Source organism: Papaver somniferum, chromosome 6 (assembly GCF_003573695.1).
Source record: "Papaver somniferum cultivar HN1 chromosome 6, ASM357369v1, whole genome shotgun sequence".
In the NCBI taxonomy this organism is placed as follows: domain Eukaryota; kingdom Viridiplantae; phylum Streptophyta; class Magnoliopsida; order Ranunculales; family Papaveraceae; genus Papaver; species Papaver somniferum.
Window position 1 is genome coordinate 106,509,142 of NC_039363.1, and position 18,218 is coordinate 106,527,359.

Sequence of the window (18,218 nt, forward strand, 5' to 3'; positions counted from 1 at the left end):
GTGTAACCGTGTCAAGCATGCTAAGGATTATTTTTTATCTGTCCCTATTAGTGGGCTTAATCAGTGCCTCGGGCCTAGACAGTTCAGAGCTGTACTTTGATATCGCCTTGATATACCACTTTTTGTTGAGAATGGATTATGCTCAAGTTGTAACAAATCTATGGACATCTTTGAGGACCACGCGCTTCATTTTGCTAAAGATGTTGGAAGTAAGTTTCGACATGATTTTGTTCGAGATGTTATAGTTGATATTTGTTACAAAGCTGGCGTGCCTGCACGCAAGGAAGTGTCTCTTGGTATTGTGTCAGACGATGAAAAGGACATTAAGCATGCTGATATCCTTGTTCTCAACTGGGAGAATGGTCAAGATGTTTTCATGGATGTCACAGGTGTCTCGCCCTTCACTGATGCAGGTATTTGTTCTTTTGTCCTGGGAAAAGCTATTTCTATTGCGGTTTCGTGTAAACGGACTAAATATTTGGACAAGTGTGCTTTACTTGGATATGGTATGGGTGTCCTAGCGTTTTATACTCTTGGGGAACTTGGTGGAGATACTTTGTGTTTTTTCAAGCGCCTGAAGAATTGTATTGTTAGCAACGATGCTAGCACTGGTTTTGGTAGTTTTATTTTTCATAGATTAGGCATTGCTATTCAAAGAGGAGTTGGAGCCCAGCTTGTTGCTAGGTTACCAACCAAAGTCTTTGTGTAAGACATTAAAAAAAAAAATTAAGAAAATTATGGTTTAACTAAAACGATACACATTACGTATCGTTTATAATAAACAATTATGATCTGTGGCAGATGCTATTTGTTTTAAAGGAGCTGGACCGACATTGTCGACTCTGATACTATTTGTAATGACCTGATCATATGTCCCCACTTCGCCACTGCGTTTATCCAGCAGTGTGGGCTTTTCAACGGACACCCCTATGCTCATCCGGCAACAGATTCCCATGGTGCATGGATTACTCCCCCCGAGCATGCTAAACTGCAGAGCTTTCTACCAACTTTGGAGCCAATTGTACTGAAAAGGACTCGGTGTTAGGAAAGGACAAACCATTACATATATTCCACTCGGCGAACCCTACCTGATGAATCGGGGTACTCCAAATATTATTCTTAAATATAAATCTGAATAGATAATGAATCTCGATGATCAAGAATTGATAAATGACGCGGGAATTCATTATAGAATCTCACTCAAAAAGTTTTTATTTTATGAATTGTTCATTCAATTCATTTCAAATAAGTCACAGACATGTATTCATATTACTATGAATTTCATAAATGAAGTAGTTAAAATGGTGGAGTTACCATTTTCCTTTTTGTAGTGACGAATATTGTATGTGTTCCTAAGAAAAGAAATTTTGATAGATATCTAAACTCTTCTGTGAATTCTTCTTATTGATAGTTCTTGAATCCCGATCTTGAGGTTTTCAAAACCTCATATCAGGAACGAAATCACAAAGTTCTCTTCTTCTCGTATTTTGTGATTCCTCAAGATAGATATCTAAACTCTTCTATAATTTGGTTGGACTGTTCTTGAAAGGTGGTTAAGAATCCAAGCTTCTAAACTGAGTGTAAGTTACCTGATTTTTTGAGGTTTGCTTGACTTTATCTAGTGCAAACATATTTACAAACCTAGATTGCAAAATCAAAAGGAAAATCAAATAGGCTTGTATATTAGAGGCAAATAGGTATCAAAAGTCTTCACGGAGGTTGAAACAACTCTTAGGCTGTAAAGGACGTCAGCTAAGGGAATCAAGTACATAGAACCTTACGAGGTTCAAGAGATCTAAGGAACACGACTGTAGCTAGCTGAATTGCTTGGGAGGGTGAATTCGGTCTCAACTACATTCTAATTCGAAGTCTGATAGTAGGCTAGTGTCTGTGGCGGTTTAATATACTGTGGTGTTACCCTCTTATTTTCAGGCTTAATTCCGAAAACATTCAAAAGTGGATTAGTTCCCAGGGTTTTCTGTCATATAGTTTTCCTCGTTAACAAAATCTTGTATATTTGTGTTGCTTACTTTATTTCTGCATTACACTATTTATCTTTATCTTTATAATTAAAGTAAAAACACTTGTAAGTTAATCATACCTAGAATGATTCCGTAACCTATTCTTTATTGAACGTAAATTATAATTAAGGTTATATTGTATGTTTAAATTTGACCTTATCGAAAAAGATTATACATGCGTGTCTTAACAGGTCAAAGAATTTTTTATTATAGTGTACTCGGTACCCTCATCTTTTCAAAGTTTAGTATCTTTAATTAAAGCTTTAAGCTTTCCAATCGATCACATGAATACGTCATTGGATGATATTATTTTCAACTGAGAAGATTTGACGTTCTTTGCAACCACTAATTTCTTATAGTAATTCTTTTGCAAATTCAAAAGCTTCAAATTCTTCAAATTGCCTATTTCAATTGGAATTGTATCATTGAGTTGACAACAACCAAGACTCAATAGTCTTAAATCACTTGAAATTACCAATCAATATGTATTGGATTTACCAAAAAGAAAATTTGAATGTAGATGAAGCTCCATCATAGTTTGAAAATTTGCAAGCGTACAAGGAATGCTTCCTGTGAGAAAATTAAAACATAAATCAAGTATTTGAAGTAGGTTTGAGAATGCACATGATATTGAATTATATACTCCTCAATTAGATAAATTTATGCGTACAACTTGGTGCGACATCTCTCAATCCTTTACTCCATTCCAATGGTTTGAATCCTTTGGTTGATATTCATAAAAATATTAGTTTTGCTTTGTGATAAATATTAAATCTGAAAAGGAAAAAAAAAGACCATGTGGATGCCGCCACCTAGAATTGGGTACTGGGTGCATTAAAATTGGGGTCCACAAATCATTTTTGTATCGAGTTTGATAGTTTGCTTATCCAACTGCCAGATAATTGGAATTACACTTATAAAGTGTTTTGATACCTAAAGCAGAAGTCAGAAGTAAAACTATTTTGTTTCACAAAAATTTATAAAGCTAGAAGTTAGTTTGGGTGTATAAAAAATAGACCATTTGTGAAGCAAAATATATTCCGCTTATGACTTTTAGTTCTGGAGAAACAGAAGCACTTCCGCTTCTGATATCCAAACGCGCTATAACTTTTCGATTTCTAGAAATGTTTTGAAATTCGATACCCAAACTGACTTCTGGTTTTCGGATTTCTAGAAGTCAAAAAGTAACTTCTTATATGCTAAGCCCGTTTGGATACAAGTAACATTTTCACTTTTAGAAATCAAAAAGCAAAAAGTTAGTTTAGGTCTAAAATTTCGAACGACTTCCAAAAATAAAAAAATCGACTTTTTATGAAACAATATATTTTTGCTTCCGATTTTTACTTTTGGTATCCAAACGCGCTAACCAAACATGCTATTACACTCTGACTTTGAACTTTAAATTCCGCTTAAATCCTTTCCAAAACAAAATAAAAAAAGAGACAACCGGGTCTTTAAATAACACGGCCCCTTAATAACAAATTTCCAAAAATACCCGAGCCCGCTGAGCCCAAAACTTAGCAAGTAGGTAGTAGAACTGTAGAAGTAGAGAAGAGACGCCGCAAAGAGCATACAAAAGGGAAACGAAAAATTCTTTCCCCGCCTTTTCAGCAGAGGGTGAGGACTGAGGAGGCAGGCAACTAATAGCATCGCCGCAGCACATCGACGACTCCTTCTCCCTTTTCTCTCTCTTCCGCTTAATGATTTTACAGAGACGAAACAGGGTTTTAGATTTGAGATAAGAGAGAAGCGAACAAGCAGCAGCAGAAGAAGACGACGAAGAAGAAGACGACATGGAAACCATCACTTGGATTCCTGAAGATGATCTTGTGTTAAAGAATGCTGTTGAGGTAGTCTTTCTCTTTGAACTCTTTGAAATAGGGTTTTAGAGTTCATGATTAATGGGGTTTTTTGTTATTTATTTCTTTATTTATTTTGCCTCCTTCCTTATTTGTACTTATAATAATAATAATAATGTAGGAATGTTTTCTTGCACTCAGATTTTTTTGGGGTTTTATTGTAGAAATCAATTAGGGTCAGTGTGATAATGTGAAAAAGATGGTTTAATCTTTATCTTTATGCTACATGAATCGATTAGAAAGTTAAAGAATCTAGAGTCTATTGTGTTTTAATTTGGATAAGATTAAAAACGATGATTGGGTGAATTAGTTAACAGATTCTGCTACCAATTGGTTTTGACCTAGTGGGTGAAGGTTTAATTAGAGTTCTGTACCAGGATTTTCGCCTGATGGGCTACTTGATGAACTTAATTTGAAAATTGATTAACCTTAGAATTTACAGATAATTAGGAGAGTAGAAGTAATTGTTTGCTCTCTTTCTTTCTGTTGGATAAGTTTTGAGAACATGTTGGTGACTGTAGAGGCGTGTTTTGATTCTGGATTTGATGCCGTAGTAAGTGTAGGAGGTCTATGATATCCAAATGCACCAACGTCTGGACATCTTAGGTGATCTGTGTAAGATGTTAGTGATGCAAGTCGTGCAATTGTGACTATACTATGGGGGTTCTCTTGCTAGTTACAGCTCAACTATGTTTGAACCAGCAATTATTACTGTTTTGACGATGATTTTGGCGCATGAATCTGATGCACCTCTGCTAATATGTCTTCCTAGCCGTTCGCATTTTTATATGTCATTGAGGGTTATGTGGTATTTGTTTTTGACATCATAAACAGCCTGCACTTTGATGCAAGCTGGAAAGAAGATCAAATAAACAGACTGAACCATCACAAACTTTTATCCAAACATAGTGGTTTTGAACTGTTCTAGATAGATATTTATCTTTGCTGATAAAATATCGATTCTTGCTTGCAGAAAGGTGCTTCTTTGGAATCACTTGCTAAAGGCGCAGTTCAATTCTCTCGCCAATTTTCTATTCTAGAACTGCAAGAGCGGTGGCATGCTCTTCTCTATGACCCTGATGTTTCTGCTGAAGCTTCTCTTCGCATGTCCGAGCTTCAAGAATCTGTGTCCAGCTTGTCACCAATGTCCAGGAGAGTTGGTGTTTCCGAAGGATATAAGCAGGTTTCTGGGAAAAGGAAAGAAGAAAGTGTTCGTGGACAGTACTATGCCATGCGAAAGAGAAATTGCACAGGACCTTGCAGTTCTGCTGATCTAGACTTTCCCAGTCTTCAAAATTACATTGGTGATGGAGGAGGGAGTCAAGAACAGTTATTTGTAGATGATTATTTTAGTGATAATTGCATGATTGGAGATCCTGTTACAGATGACTTTGAAATTCCGAGTGATAATTGCATGATTGGAGATCCTGTTACAGATGACTTTGAGCTTCCAGATGGGGAATTGGATTTCTCATCAATGTTAAATGCTGAAACGACTAGTGCGAACATGTATGGTACTGCTAATGAATTTCAATGTGGAGACAGGGGTTCATTTGAAGGAAATTTTGCAAGTGAAATAATGGGTGGGGGTTGCTTAAATGGTTTTGTAGAAAATATATCCCCTATCACAGCCAATGAAGCGGTACAAAATGACATAGATCATTCATTTGATCATGATAATCTACACAAGGAGATGTCACATATTCGCAGAGATAGCGGGCCACTCTTTAACATTAAACCTGAAAACGTCTGCTCCGGTTTCAGTCCACCTATTCCAGATAGTGTTGCTTCATTTAGCCAATATCCAGAATGGGGCGCTGGAAATGTTGGTCCACATGAAGATGATTCTATGAAAGGGATTCTACCTGGATATGTGAGAGACTGTGGTGATGGATTAGCAAGTTCTGATGCTACTTTTGGGGATATTTCTTTGGACTTTCTTTTTGTGGATGACGATAACGAGAAAGGCATGTTAGATGGGTCTCCGCTCGAAGGTCTGACATCAATGCTTTTCGGTTCTCCCTATAATATTAGTGACCCTGAAGAATCAATGGCTCTGGATACAGGGAGTGGGGTTATGAATGCTGCAAGTCTAGTAGGTTTTGAGGTCCCACTACATCCGTTGACCTGTAAGGTTGACGATTCATCAATTGCTTTGTCAACAACCACATCAGTCCCAGAACCTCAATCTCCTTATCGGATTAACGGGGTTATTTGCTGTTTTTTGAATACCGAAGACCCTGAAATTCCGAGCAATGATGATTCTTTCTTGTCTCCCAGTGAGGTGCTGCCATCATATGTTTCCGCTGCGATGCAACATAGTTCTGGGGGTGGCTCAGTTTCAACACCTGCCAGTGACTTTGCCGTCAGTCGAAAGGCAAGCGAGCAAGGCCTAAGCCACATCAAGGAAGAAAAGGAACAACTTGGAACTGTAGCTTCTCCGAAGATGGAGGCGTTACCTGAAGTTTCTCCAAATCATTTAGTTGATGATGATGGGGTTAAATATCAAATATTTGATGAATCTCCGGAATTGACCTTTGAGGATGTAGTTCCTGCCGCGATACAATGTCAATCAGTCCCAGAAGAGGTGTTTATGGAAGCTGAACCGGGAAAGCAAAGTGACACTGGAAGCACTTTTGACTTTCATTTAAGCGGGCAGATTCATGTTTCTGATCAAGTATTGCCGCAAAACGTTGTTGATGGCTCTAACAAGGAGGCGGATGCTATTTTCATGACTGAAAGCCATGCATCACCTCATGTGGATCCCGTTGAAATCACTTCCGAGTTCATGTTTAGTCCTTTGACATCAGATCAGGAAGATCAGCTTTTCGAAGATACTGATGATGTACCTTGTTTTTCTGATGTTGAAACAATGGTATATATTAAAGTTTATGCTTAACTATCTTTTGGTTAGATGATCTTCTATTATTGATTTGGGAGCTTGTTTTTCCTCCAATTTCCTAATCTACTTTGCTTGCAGATACTTGATATGGACCTGGGTTCTTGCATTCCAGATTTGTACTCAAGTAAGGAAGGTAATTTGCTGACATTAGTTTAAGCATCGGTGGTGCATTTAAACCCAGTATGGTGTTTTATCTTTTTCATAAAAAATGGCCTAAATTTATTGGTTTTGGTGTTGTTTCCCTGTTTTCAGCGTTAAGGCATCAATATGAGCATTCAGGGAGAGCAATCATAAGGTTGGAACAAGGTGCCTATTCTTGTATTCAGAGAGCTATAGCATCTCGTAGAGCATTTGCACTTCTGTACAGCCGTCATTTGAGGCATTACATTAAGAAACCCGAGGTATATAATTTCTAGCGAAGGTGCTTCAGTTCTCCATAGTGGCAGTTATTTAGGCGGAGATACAGTGTCGTTTGAGAAAAAGAAAGATATGAGTAATGAAATATTCCTTTCTTCATAGGTTCTACTTGGGAGAACAACGGTAGACGTTTCTGTTGACATTGACCTGGGAAGAGGAGAAGGGTGTGCTAATAAAATATCCAGGCGGCAGGTAATGATAACTTTTTATCTCCTTATTTCAATAATTTAAGGTTGTTTTGAAGATTGTGAAATCTGGTTTAAATTTTTGCATCCTGTTGAAGGTTTGCATGATTATAGCAGTCTCATGAAAGGGAATACAACTTGTTGCTTCTTATGAAGAGTTGTTTACGGCTATTTTTATCCCTTACAGTTTGGTTCATTTTCTTAGGCAACGATAAAGATGGACGAAAACGGTTCTTTCTATATGAAGAACCTTGGGAAATGCTCTGTCTTAGTTAACAGCAAGGAACTAAAAACCGGACAGCGTGTAAAACTTAGCTCGAACTGTTTGATTGAGGTAATTATTTGCTACCCAACACCTATACTGTCTCAGAATCTCATTGATTTACTATTTGAAGACCATTTGAAGGGAATCTTGCTTAAAGCACAAGCTCATTGATTCATTTTGGTATCAGTATCACATTATTGTCTTCTTCTTAACCTTGATTTACAAAAGAAATGCAATTAAATTTTACATCATTGTGAGACGCAGATAAGTGGAATCCAGTTCTTGTTTGAGATAAATCAAAATATCGTGAGGCAGCACTTGGATGAAGAAGCTAGAAGAATTAATGGCAATAGTTCAAAGTTTGAACGGTTGCCTGGAAGGGTATCTTAAGTTGGAGGTGCTTTCTCTCTGCGCTAACTGGGGAAGGGACAAAAGAATTCAGTTCTAATGGCGAAGGTACAAAAAAATTTAGTTCTAATTTTGGCCTATATGTGAGGGCCATCCAATTTTGCTGTGGTGCTATATCCGGTATGTACATTCTATTTTCTGACTGTAAATAAGTTGAACTCGCTTCTTTAAACTCTAGAGACATGCCCTGGATAAAGGAAGTTCATTATACACGTATTATTTGTCGTCCCTTTTTTTTGTCTGGACAACATATAGTAGGGAGGAATGCTCTGGTTGTTTCATCAGTGTATTATGGACAGAAATTTATCAAGAAATAATCAAGGTCCGTAGTAAATTGTCACTGAAAATGCAGTCTTCAAATAAGTACCAGACACCCTGAAATGACACTACATATTCCTCTTTATCTCCTTAAATAGTGTTTATTACTCTCTTTTTAATGATCCATGAGTTTGTTTGGATTAACCCATCCCTTTTTTTAATGGTGAAGTTAGTAAATGTTGCTTGAAAACTGAAAACGCGGCGGCGATTACTGTTTTCAATGATGTCTTGTGGGTTTAAGTTCCAAATATTTGGTTAGAGTTTAGACTTTAAGAACCCTATAAGTAATTCTCCCTTGTCTTTCATTCTTTATCTTTTTAAGTTTCCCAAAACCTTTTGGTGAACCAAACCTCAAGAAGTGAGAAATATTATGATTTTAAACCTGCTTTTTAATACTACTAATATTTTGTCTTTGCTTCGTGTGATTCTAGTAAGTATATTGGATTCTACTATTCGAGAATAAACAACAAGCAAACAACAACAAATTTTCCGAGGTAAAAAAAGAAAAAAAATTACCTGTTTATTAGCAGACCAACCTACTCTACTTGTATGGTTTTGTGTTTTTTACGTTAAAATCAAAGGTCTTGTAAACCGTTAATGCATTTTATTGTCTTTTGCCAATTTGACAAAGAAGAATCACACATTTCCTGGGACTAAACTTCACCCGTGAATCTTTGACCCTACCCATTTTTACTTTATTTTGTTTGATCGATCAGGAACAATGTCGGCCCTTAATTTTTTATGCACCGGTTGTTACTGTTGGAGAATTTCTGATCTTAGAATGAATACTGCTTAGAAATTTCGAAGTTATTATAACCTCTGCAGTCTGCACGGATTAGTACCTTGTAACGCATTGTTTTGCAATTTCTGACTAGGATCGTCTGGATACCATAAAAAAAGGTTGTAGTATGCTGCATGCGGCACTTAATTGGCACATGGAGATAGCTTCCTGAGCTCCACAAACAAATTAAGGGGTTATCAGGATATGATGTGCCTCATTATCCGAAGATGAGGTTGCACCAATTTTGGACAAATGCATCTACAATTATGTGAATGGCCCATGCTATAAACATTCATATTCAAGCACCATCCATTCTTTACTTTTTCTTGTCAATGAAATGATGAAGCTTCAAAAGAGACATATATGACAGCCATGAGAGAGACCAAAGCTGAAACACTGAAAAGAGCGTCCTATATGGCTATGGGGGACATCAAACAAGATATACTAATACCAATCTAATCCCTCTCTCTTCTCTCCTCTTTATCTCTTGTGCTGTAGTGATTGGACTTCGAGAAAGAGTACAAATTTAAAGCCAGTTATAAGAAGGGGGGAGGGGTCCAAACTCTGACATTTTTACTCGTGAAGGTCTTCAAAGATAAACAAAGAGTGAAGAAATAGAGGAAAAGGAAGAAGAGAAAAGACACCACTAAATCTCTGATTTTCTTGTCTCATCAAATTATGACAAACCAATTCATCATCGTGTGAATTCACGAACCAATTTCATTTCATTTCTTTTGCCTATATCTTCTATCATTTCTTTCTTACTCCCTCTGCAACTCTCACTCACTCACTCTTAATTTTGAGATCTGAAGAGAAGAAATGGGTACTCAAAAATTGTCTTTGTTGTTCTTGTTATTAGTTTCAGTAATCGTAATGTTAAAAAAAGGGGAGTCAAAAACAGATGCTAAAGAGATTGAAGGATTGAAAGAATTGAGAAACAAACTAGACTCAAAATCAGTAACACCAGGATCTTGTTTAAGCTCATGGGATTTCTCAGTTGATCCATGTGACCACATTAATACTGATGTTTTCACTTGTGGGTTTAGATGTGAACCTGATGATGTTTCTGGAATCAAAAGAGTTACTGATATCATCTTTGATCAAGCTGGGTATACTGGGTCTTTAGCTAATTCGTCTTGGAATTTCCCTTACTTGGTAACTCTTGATGTATCGCGTAATTACTTGAGTGGTTCAATTCCAGAGTCAATTTCAGCACTCACTCGTCTCCGTCGACTGGGATTCTCAGGTAACTCATTCACCGGTGAATTACCTGCTTCTCTTGGTTATCTTACGAATTTGGAAGAACTTTACCTCGACAACAACCGTCTCCAAGGAGCAATTCCAGAGAGCTTCAATGGGTTAGTAAGCTTAAAAAGGTTAGAACTTCAAGGGAATAAGATTTCTGGGGAAATTCCTGATTTGAGTTCACTTAAAAATCTGACCTTTTTAGATGCAAGTGATAATGGAATTTCAGGGAATTTTCCAGCCACTTTGCCATCTTCATTGATGACAGTTATAATGAGGAACAATTACATACAAGGAAATCTCCCTGATAACATACTGAATTTGGAATTCTTACAGGTAATGGATTTGAGTCATAATTTATTATCTGGGTCTGTAATTTCAGCTCTGTTTTCTCATCCATCTCTGCAACAATTGACTCTATCTCATAACAAGCTCACATATGTACAAGTACCAAGGAATTTAGGTACTGAAAGTGAACTAATAGCACTTGATTTGAGCAACAATGAGCTCGAAGGATTATTACCAGCTTTCATGGCTTTGATGCCGAAACTATCAGCATTATCAGTTGAGAATAATAGGTTTACAGGGATGATACCTTCACAATATGCAATTAAAACAGTTGTTCCAGATGAAGGTAGTTCACCATTTGTTAGATTATTACTTGGTGGGAATTACTTGTTTGGTCCAATTCCAGGTCCTTTAATGGCTCTTAAACCTGGTACTGCTATTGTTAGTTTGGTTAATAATTGTCTGTTTAGATGTCCAACTAGTTTTTTCTTCTGTCAAGGTGGTATTCAGAAATCTTTACTCACTTGCACCAGCAATGGACCTGTAATTCCTTGATGATGTTGATGATTACTGTTATTATAAATGTAATGTGATTATTTTGATCTCCATTGAAATGGGTTTCTTGATTTCTCTCTTGTTCTTAGTGTGTGTTTTGTTAATTTGATCAATGGAAACAAAATGTTTGAATGGATTATCAAGAAAGGACAATAATTTAGTACTGGTGATGATGTCTGTGACTGTGAGTGAGATAGAGACAAGAAACAGAAGCGAGAGATAGATTTTTCTTTCGTGTCGTAAGCGTCATTACTGACACACTTTGGATGCTAATAGTATTTATTACAAAACTTGACAAATGAATCCGTTAATTCCACGATTTATTTATAAAGGGATACCAGTCCTATGGTGTATTGATACCATTTCATCGATCCAACGGTTAGGATCGGTGAGATTTTTTTATCCTATATGAAACGGTATCAACATTTAGTAGAACTGGTATCCCTTTTATAAATTATGGTTAATTCATAAGAGCAGTTTACATGGTAATGAACAAGAATAAAAATTTATTGAGCCACGTGAATGAACAAACCCCATTCTCCACTATGGAAACAAGTCAAAATGAACAAATCTGATATGTTTGGGTTTCACTATTATTTTTATTAACATAAACTAATAAGAGTTGGGTTCCACTAATCATTTTATTTATATAAATTAATAAGAGTTTGGTCCCACAGATTATTTAACTAATAAAATAAATAATAAAAAATAAACCATAATTATAATAATCAGGTTTTGTAGAGAGAATATGTGAGAGGCGATATTCATTCGAGCGCCAGTGACATTCATTCTAACGCCAGCGACAGTGGCACGATCGAGCGTCTTCACAACAAATACGCGCTGGTTGCTCCGACTCGATGTTAACATCCATTTTTTGTGTTTGTTGATTCTATAGAAAGTGCCCTAACTGAGTTAGTAATCTTGCAAGGAAAACTGTCTTTTGGCAACAGCTAGCAAGACTGTCGCTGAGTATCCAACGGTTATTTCTGTAAGCCAACGAAGAAATTCTTGAATGATAACCGAAAACGAAACAAAACTGAGCTGAATTGAATTGAAGCCCGAATAAAAAGTTTGTAAGTTTATTGCCGTTGAATGGCATGTGCAGATGTCCCATATATTTCATCAAAAAATGAATTTATTAATTCAAACAAAATCTAAAGAATTCTTTGAAATATTTTAATCAAAGTGAGACGATAAACAATTGATGATATTTTTTAAAGGTTCTGCTACTTCTGGACCTCTTATTATTAGGTTTTCTTTTGACGAATCTTGTACCTTAAGATTAAAATAAAATGCGTTTTTGATTCAATGTTAAAACTCAAGAACAAAATGTAGCCCCAAGTTGAAATCCAGAAGGCTACAAGCCAACGCATCCGCTAGTCTCGTGTTAAAAGAGAAGAGCCATCGATGCTGCAGCTGAGCAAGCATGTAGGTCTTATGAAAGATGTCAGTTTTGTGTTTCATTTTGAATGAGAATGTTTTTACTAAATCTTGGAACAGTAATAAAACAGAAGTTACCTGGTATGAGTGAACAACTAAAACGAACAAACTTGCATGGATGCACGAGGATAACATGAGATGCACGAGTATAACAGGAGTTATCTAACTCCAGGCTGATGAAAACTTTATTGATAAAAAACAATAAGCAAAAGTGCAAAATAGCCAAATAGGGGACATTATTCTGTAAAGATAGCAAGATCCAAATCATTATCCAAATTTCAAAATGGAAATAAGGCCTGTGATTCTGTGAACAACGGAGATGACAACACTAATATGGTATAGGATTATCAAACTTCAGAATAGGCCCATTTGAAACATTCTTGTTTATTTTCAAACCATCAAAACCCGTGGATTTTATCCAATCCGATTCGCATTTTGGCGGATGGACACCCGAACCGTTTCTTGACGGATTGGACGCTGGTGAATTTTTGAAACCGATCATTTTCATGGATTGGACGCGGGTGGAACATCAACCGTCCGTCGGACACCTGACCCTAAGGATAATGTATTATACTTATACGAAGGTTTATTATACAAAATTGGTAGATAATATATATAGTTTCTTATTGAGATGCATTGATATTCAAAAAGTATCAATTTTGGATTGATCGGAGACCCTCATATCGATAAAAATTATAATTTTGGTTGTTAAAAACCTTGGTTCTAGTTTATTAGAATTATATGGTCTTAGACACGGGTAAGTTAGGAAACCAAAGACTCCTAGGAAGGTGTAATTTGGTTGCTTGTTAAATAGTAGTTCAAGGAGAGTTTTACATTCAGAACTTGATTTGGAAATTCTGTTGATTAAATAACAAGTTGTTGAAAAGGCTTCAGACCAAAAAGAGTTTGGCGTATGAGCATGAAATAAAAGAGCAAAATTTGACTCAGTAACATGTCTAATACGTTTTTCCGCCATGTCATTTTGTAGAGATGTATGAGGACAGGAAAACCGATGTTGAATGCCATAATTATTAAGATATGATGTAAATTTATTATATTTTTAAGGCATTATCACTTTGAAAGACTTTTATTCTATGATCTGTTAGATTTTCGATTTTGCTTATGAAACTGGATAAACATAGACAGCATCAGACCTTTGAAGAAGAGGAAAAATCCAAGTGTAACGAGAATAAACATCCAAGACAAGCATGTAATATCTATACCTAGTTCTAAAAATATGTGGCAACACCCAAATATCGGAAACAAGTAAGCTCAATGGTTTATCATAAATGGTAGTACTAACAGAAAAAGGGAGTTTCTTGCTCTTGCTGATATGAGAAGAATGAAAATAATAAAAGCTTTTATTTGAAACAGGAAGTGAAAAATTACAAATTATTTTGGAGACGGTACAAAGCATAGGATGAATGAGACGTCGATGCCAAACAGAAAGACTAGCTGAGACATACGACTGTGGTAAAATGGGGGTATCTATATCTCTAACGCCATCAAAGATGTAAAGTCCATTTCTATTCCGCCCTTGCAGCAGTGTTATCCCCGTGGAGTTGTCCTTCACAACAAAATAATCGGTGTGAAACTCGAAACAAACACCATTATCTTTGTAAAATTGATAAACCCAGAGCAAATTGGTTTTTATTTGCGGAACATGATAAATGTTATTAACATGGAAGACCTTGTTTTATACGTAAAAGATGCATTACCAACAATTGCGATTTGAAGGGTATTCCCATTACCGACTTGAACTTGTTATGTTCCATCATGTTCATGAGGGATGCTTAAGTTTTGGATGTCATCAATCAAATGATGAGTAACCCCAGTATCAGTAACCCACTTATTTTCAGCTTTTCCTCCAGGTAAGGCTATGTAGGTTGCTGGTGTTTTGGACTGAGATGTGTTTCCTTTCTCATATCGAAACCAACACCAGTCAACTACGTGATTTTTTTTTTACAGATTTGACATGGCCCTTGGTCGTGCTGAAAGTTGTTATGCTGATGGGACTGGTTATTATTTATACGAAAACTTTGATTGTTATTTGTTTGGTACCCAGTTCTGTCTTGACTGTTGAATCTGCGATGATCAGGCCTATTGCTGGAAGATGCTATATTGGACATGGCGACATGGGAAATTGGCTGTTGCAGTAAGGCCAGTTATTTCTATAATCCCATATCAAACATCAATAGATGCACATAAAATTTTTCCATGTCCATTTCCTCAATTGTGCCGAGATCAGTGACAATGGGACCATAAGGTTGATTCAGTCTATTGCAGATAGATTGTTTCATCTCGTCAGCAGAGACCGCATATTTAGAGGCTGCAATACTATCAAATAAACCTTTAGCATTATTGAAAAAAGCTTGTAAATACATGTTTCCTTTTGATAGGTTATGCAACGGCTTTTTCAAATTCATATGGTGTGCCTTTGTTTATGGTGCAAAGTGTCTTTTCAGTGTATCCCATACTTGTTTGGATGTTTCCAATCCACTGACTTTGCCAAGTACAGCTTCTATGAGCGTAGAATTTAACCATCCGAAAAGAAGAGAATCTTGTTCTTCATAAGCTGTGAATTCTGTGTCGGGTAATGTTCGTGGGGGTTTTTGTTTTGTCCCATCAACGAACCTTGTGAGACAATATCCTTTTAAAATAGGTTTGAACTAAGTTTTCCAAAGAAGATAATTTGTTTCTGTTAGTTTGAGGGTAACCCGATGGTGGATTTGGATCTGTCTTAAGTTGTTTGTATTTGCTGCCATTGAAGAAGATTTTGTGTTTTTGGTTTGTTTTTGAGCTTGGTTTGGATCTTTAGGCTGATACCAACTTAGAAAATGGGTTCTGGTGAATACTTCCACGCTTTACCGTGTGGTTGATGAACTATATTTATAGACAGTTAAAAATACGGTTTCCGATTTAAAATACAATTCAAAAGTTCAATAACAACTGCTTCAACATAACAGAAGATATGAAAAGCGGGGGTCTAATAACCACACCCAATATTTCGTTCGGCAATCTGAATAGACAAACTCCAATATACTTTCAAGAGAATCAACTAGACAGACAGACTCAATCTAGAGAAAAGTATATCAAAGAGTTTATATCTTAATTTCTCAATTCAATCTGCAATCAACAAATAGGAATTTGCGAGCCCGATTGAATAAGAGAAATAACTTGAACGGTACCAAAGACCAATGTTCAAGTGTCAATCAATTTATATCAACAACCAAAGGTTGGATTATCTAATTGATTGATCTTAACGCACAACCTGTGATATTTCTATTATATAAAAAAATATAATGCAAAAAAGAAATAACACAGACACCAGAATTTTGTTAACGAGGAAAACCGCAAATGCAGAAAAACTCGGGACCTAGTCCAGCTTTGAACACCACACTGTATTAAGCCGCTACAGACACTGGCCTACTACCAATGAACTTCAGACTGGAATGTAGTTGAGCCCTAATCAATCTCACACTGATCAAGGTACAGTTGCGCTCCTTATGTCTCTGAACCCAAGCAGGATTCTACGCACTTGATTCCCTTAGATGATCTCACCCACAACCAAGAGTTGCTACGACCCAAGGTCGAAGACTCAAATCTGTCTCACACAAAAAGTCTATTGGAATAGATAAACCTGTCTCTCATAGAAACACCTACGAGTTTTATTCCGTCTTTTGATAAATCAAGTTGCACATGAACCAATTAATGAAGCGGACTTATATTCCCTAAGAACATCCTAGTATTATCAATCACCTCACAATAATCTTAATCGTATGGTAACGAAACAATATATTGTGGAATCACAAACGATGAGACGAAGATATGCATACTATAGGTATGCATACTATAGTTCCGGTCATGGATCACATACATGCAAGAACGCATACTATGTTAATAATCCAATGATGGTTAAGTGTTCTAAACTCTATTTCAATCATTGAAACTTTTTTAGAGGATGACAATAGCCGTTTTCACACACTATTAGCATCAAAGCAATTTTCAAGTTATTGAAATAATCATAACGAAACATTCCAAGTCTACACCAAATGATTGTATCACTCAAACCATGTAAGATGTTACTCGGCGATTCTAACATGATCATCTTTTTCCTTTCGTCAAGAATATAAGATGAACTTGGTTGAAGCGAAAGCTTACCAAAACATATTTCGAGAAATATGTAAGCGAGTCAAACTCAGCTCGAAATCTCAAATGTGCATAATCGAATAATATAGAGTAATAGGACTTTTGTATCAATATAGGAGATAGAGTAGAAATAGATTTTCCAAGTGATAGATGAGTTTTAGTCTCCACACACCTTTTGTTGATGAAGTTCCACAAGCTCTCCTTAGTAGTTCCTCGTCTTCAATTGATGAATGCCGTGAAGTCTAATGCTCAACTACACAATCTATCCTAGTCCGAGACATCACTATAAGTAGACTAGAAATCAAGATTTATAGTTTTGATCACTAACATTGATAAACAAGCTTGAGATAGCAACGCTTGCGAGTTCAACCGAGTAGTGATCTAACAATCTCGCCCTTTGTCAATTTTAGTGACAACACTATCAATACATATGGATTACAATATAATTAAACTTTATAGATTCTCATCCAAATGCTTGATATCCTTAGTTCTTCAACATTACTCGAAATATTCATCACTTCCAAGTGATCTAATGATTCTTTATGTGTTCAACTCAGCATCATAGTTGTTGAAGATCCGTAGCGAAATCAGTTGTTGTCAATCATTGTTATACAATGCCATAGTATTATTACACAGCATCAAAGTTCAATTGTATCACAACTTTGACAACAATACTATGGTGATCTGTATCACTCCCCTTTAGTCAATACTTCATCTGACAATGAAAACCACTCCCCCTTACATAATGATCCGTAAACCATATGTATTTGTAGTGTGAACTACACATTAATTCTCCCCCTTTTTGTCAATATAAATTGGCAAAGGTACGAAAACTAGTGGGATCCTCATGAAATTTTCATAGAGATACTTCATGACAAAAAGAGAACAATATATCAACTTGTTTCGATGATTTCACATAGTCGAACAACATATCAACTTGTTTCGATGGTTTCACATAGTCGAAACTTAGTGTATTCATCAAGGAGTTTATAAAGATACAAGAAAACTCATACAATATTCCACAGCCGCACTCCCCACAAATAGTTGGCAATTAAGCACAAGTTCAATAAAGAACTCTCCCCCATAAAATGTCATTCCCGAAAGAACAACAAGAGTGACCTTACTTTCATAAGAAAACAAGGATTTATTTGAAAAACACTACGATACTTAACATAAATTCAACTACTGAAAAAAATGAAGAATTTAAGTAACACTTCAACTGGAATTCCCAAATCAATTCCCAACACATCGAAATAAGTGCAGGGGAAAGAATTTAGGAAAGACTAATGAACCAAGACAACACCAATAGACTGCCGTAAGTGTTGAAATGTAGCAGTATCTAATGGTTTGGTGAGAATATCAGCCATTGTTGTTCGGAAGGCACA

General features: G+C 36.2%; 2 protein-coding genes across 2 annotated transcripts; both read left to right on the forward strand.

Annotated features, from left to right (window-relative positions):
• The first annotated feature begins 3,577 nt into the window (after positions 1-3,577).
• LOC113288757 lies at positions 3,578-8,286 on the forward strand. The gene is made up of 7 exons (XM_026537874.1): positions 3,578-3,871; positions 4,854-6,755; positions 6,861-6,915; positions 7,035-7,183; positions 7,302-7,391; positions 7,590-7,718; positions 7,914-8,286. The coding sequence occupies exons 1-7, from the start codon at positions 3,815-3,817 to the stop codon at positions 8,037-8,039; spliced, it is 2,508 nt and encodes an 835-aa protein (XP_026393659.1). The 5' UTR covers positions 3,578-3,814; the 3' UTR covers positions 8,040-8,286.
• A 1,302-nt stretch (positions 8,287-9,588) lies between these two features.
• LOC113288758 (probably inactive leucine-rich repeat receptor-like protein kinase At2g25790) lies at positions 9,589-11,332 on the forward strand. The gene has a single exon (XM_026537876.1). The coding sequence runs from the start codon at positions 9,976-9,978 to the stop codon at positions 11,242-11,244; it is 1,269 nt and encodes a 422-aa protein (XP_026393661.1). The 5' UTR covers positions 9,589-9,975; the 3' UTR covers positions 11,245-11,332.
• Positions 11,333-18,218: the final 6,886 nt, after the last annotated feature.

Excerpts from the sequence above, each read along its gene's own strand:
- LOC113288757 (XM_026537874.1), top strand. The coding sequence starts at position 3,815 with ATGGAAACCATCACTTGGATTCCTGAAGATGATCTTGTGTTAAAGAAT. Across the intron at positions 3,872-4,853 it reads TGTTAAAGAATGCTGTTGAG|AAAGGTGCTTCTTTGGAATC; the intron begins GTAGTCTTTCTC and ends TCTTGCTTGCAG. Across the intron at positions 6,756-6,860 it reads TTTCTGATGTTGAAACAATG|ATACTTGATATGGACCTGGG; the intron begins GTATATATTAAA and ends CTTTGCTTGCAG.
- LOC113288758 (XM_026537876.1), top strand. The coding sequence starts at position 9,976 with ATGGGTACTCAAAAATTGTCTTTGTTGTTCTTGTTATTAGTTTCAGTA.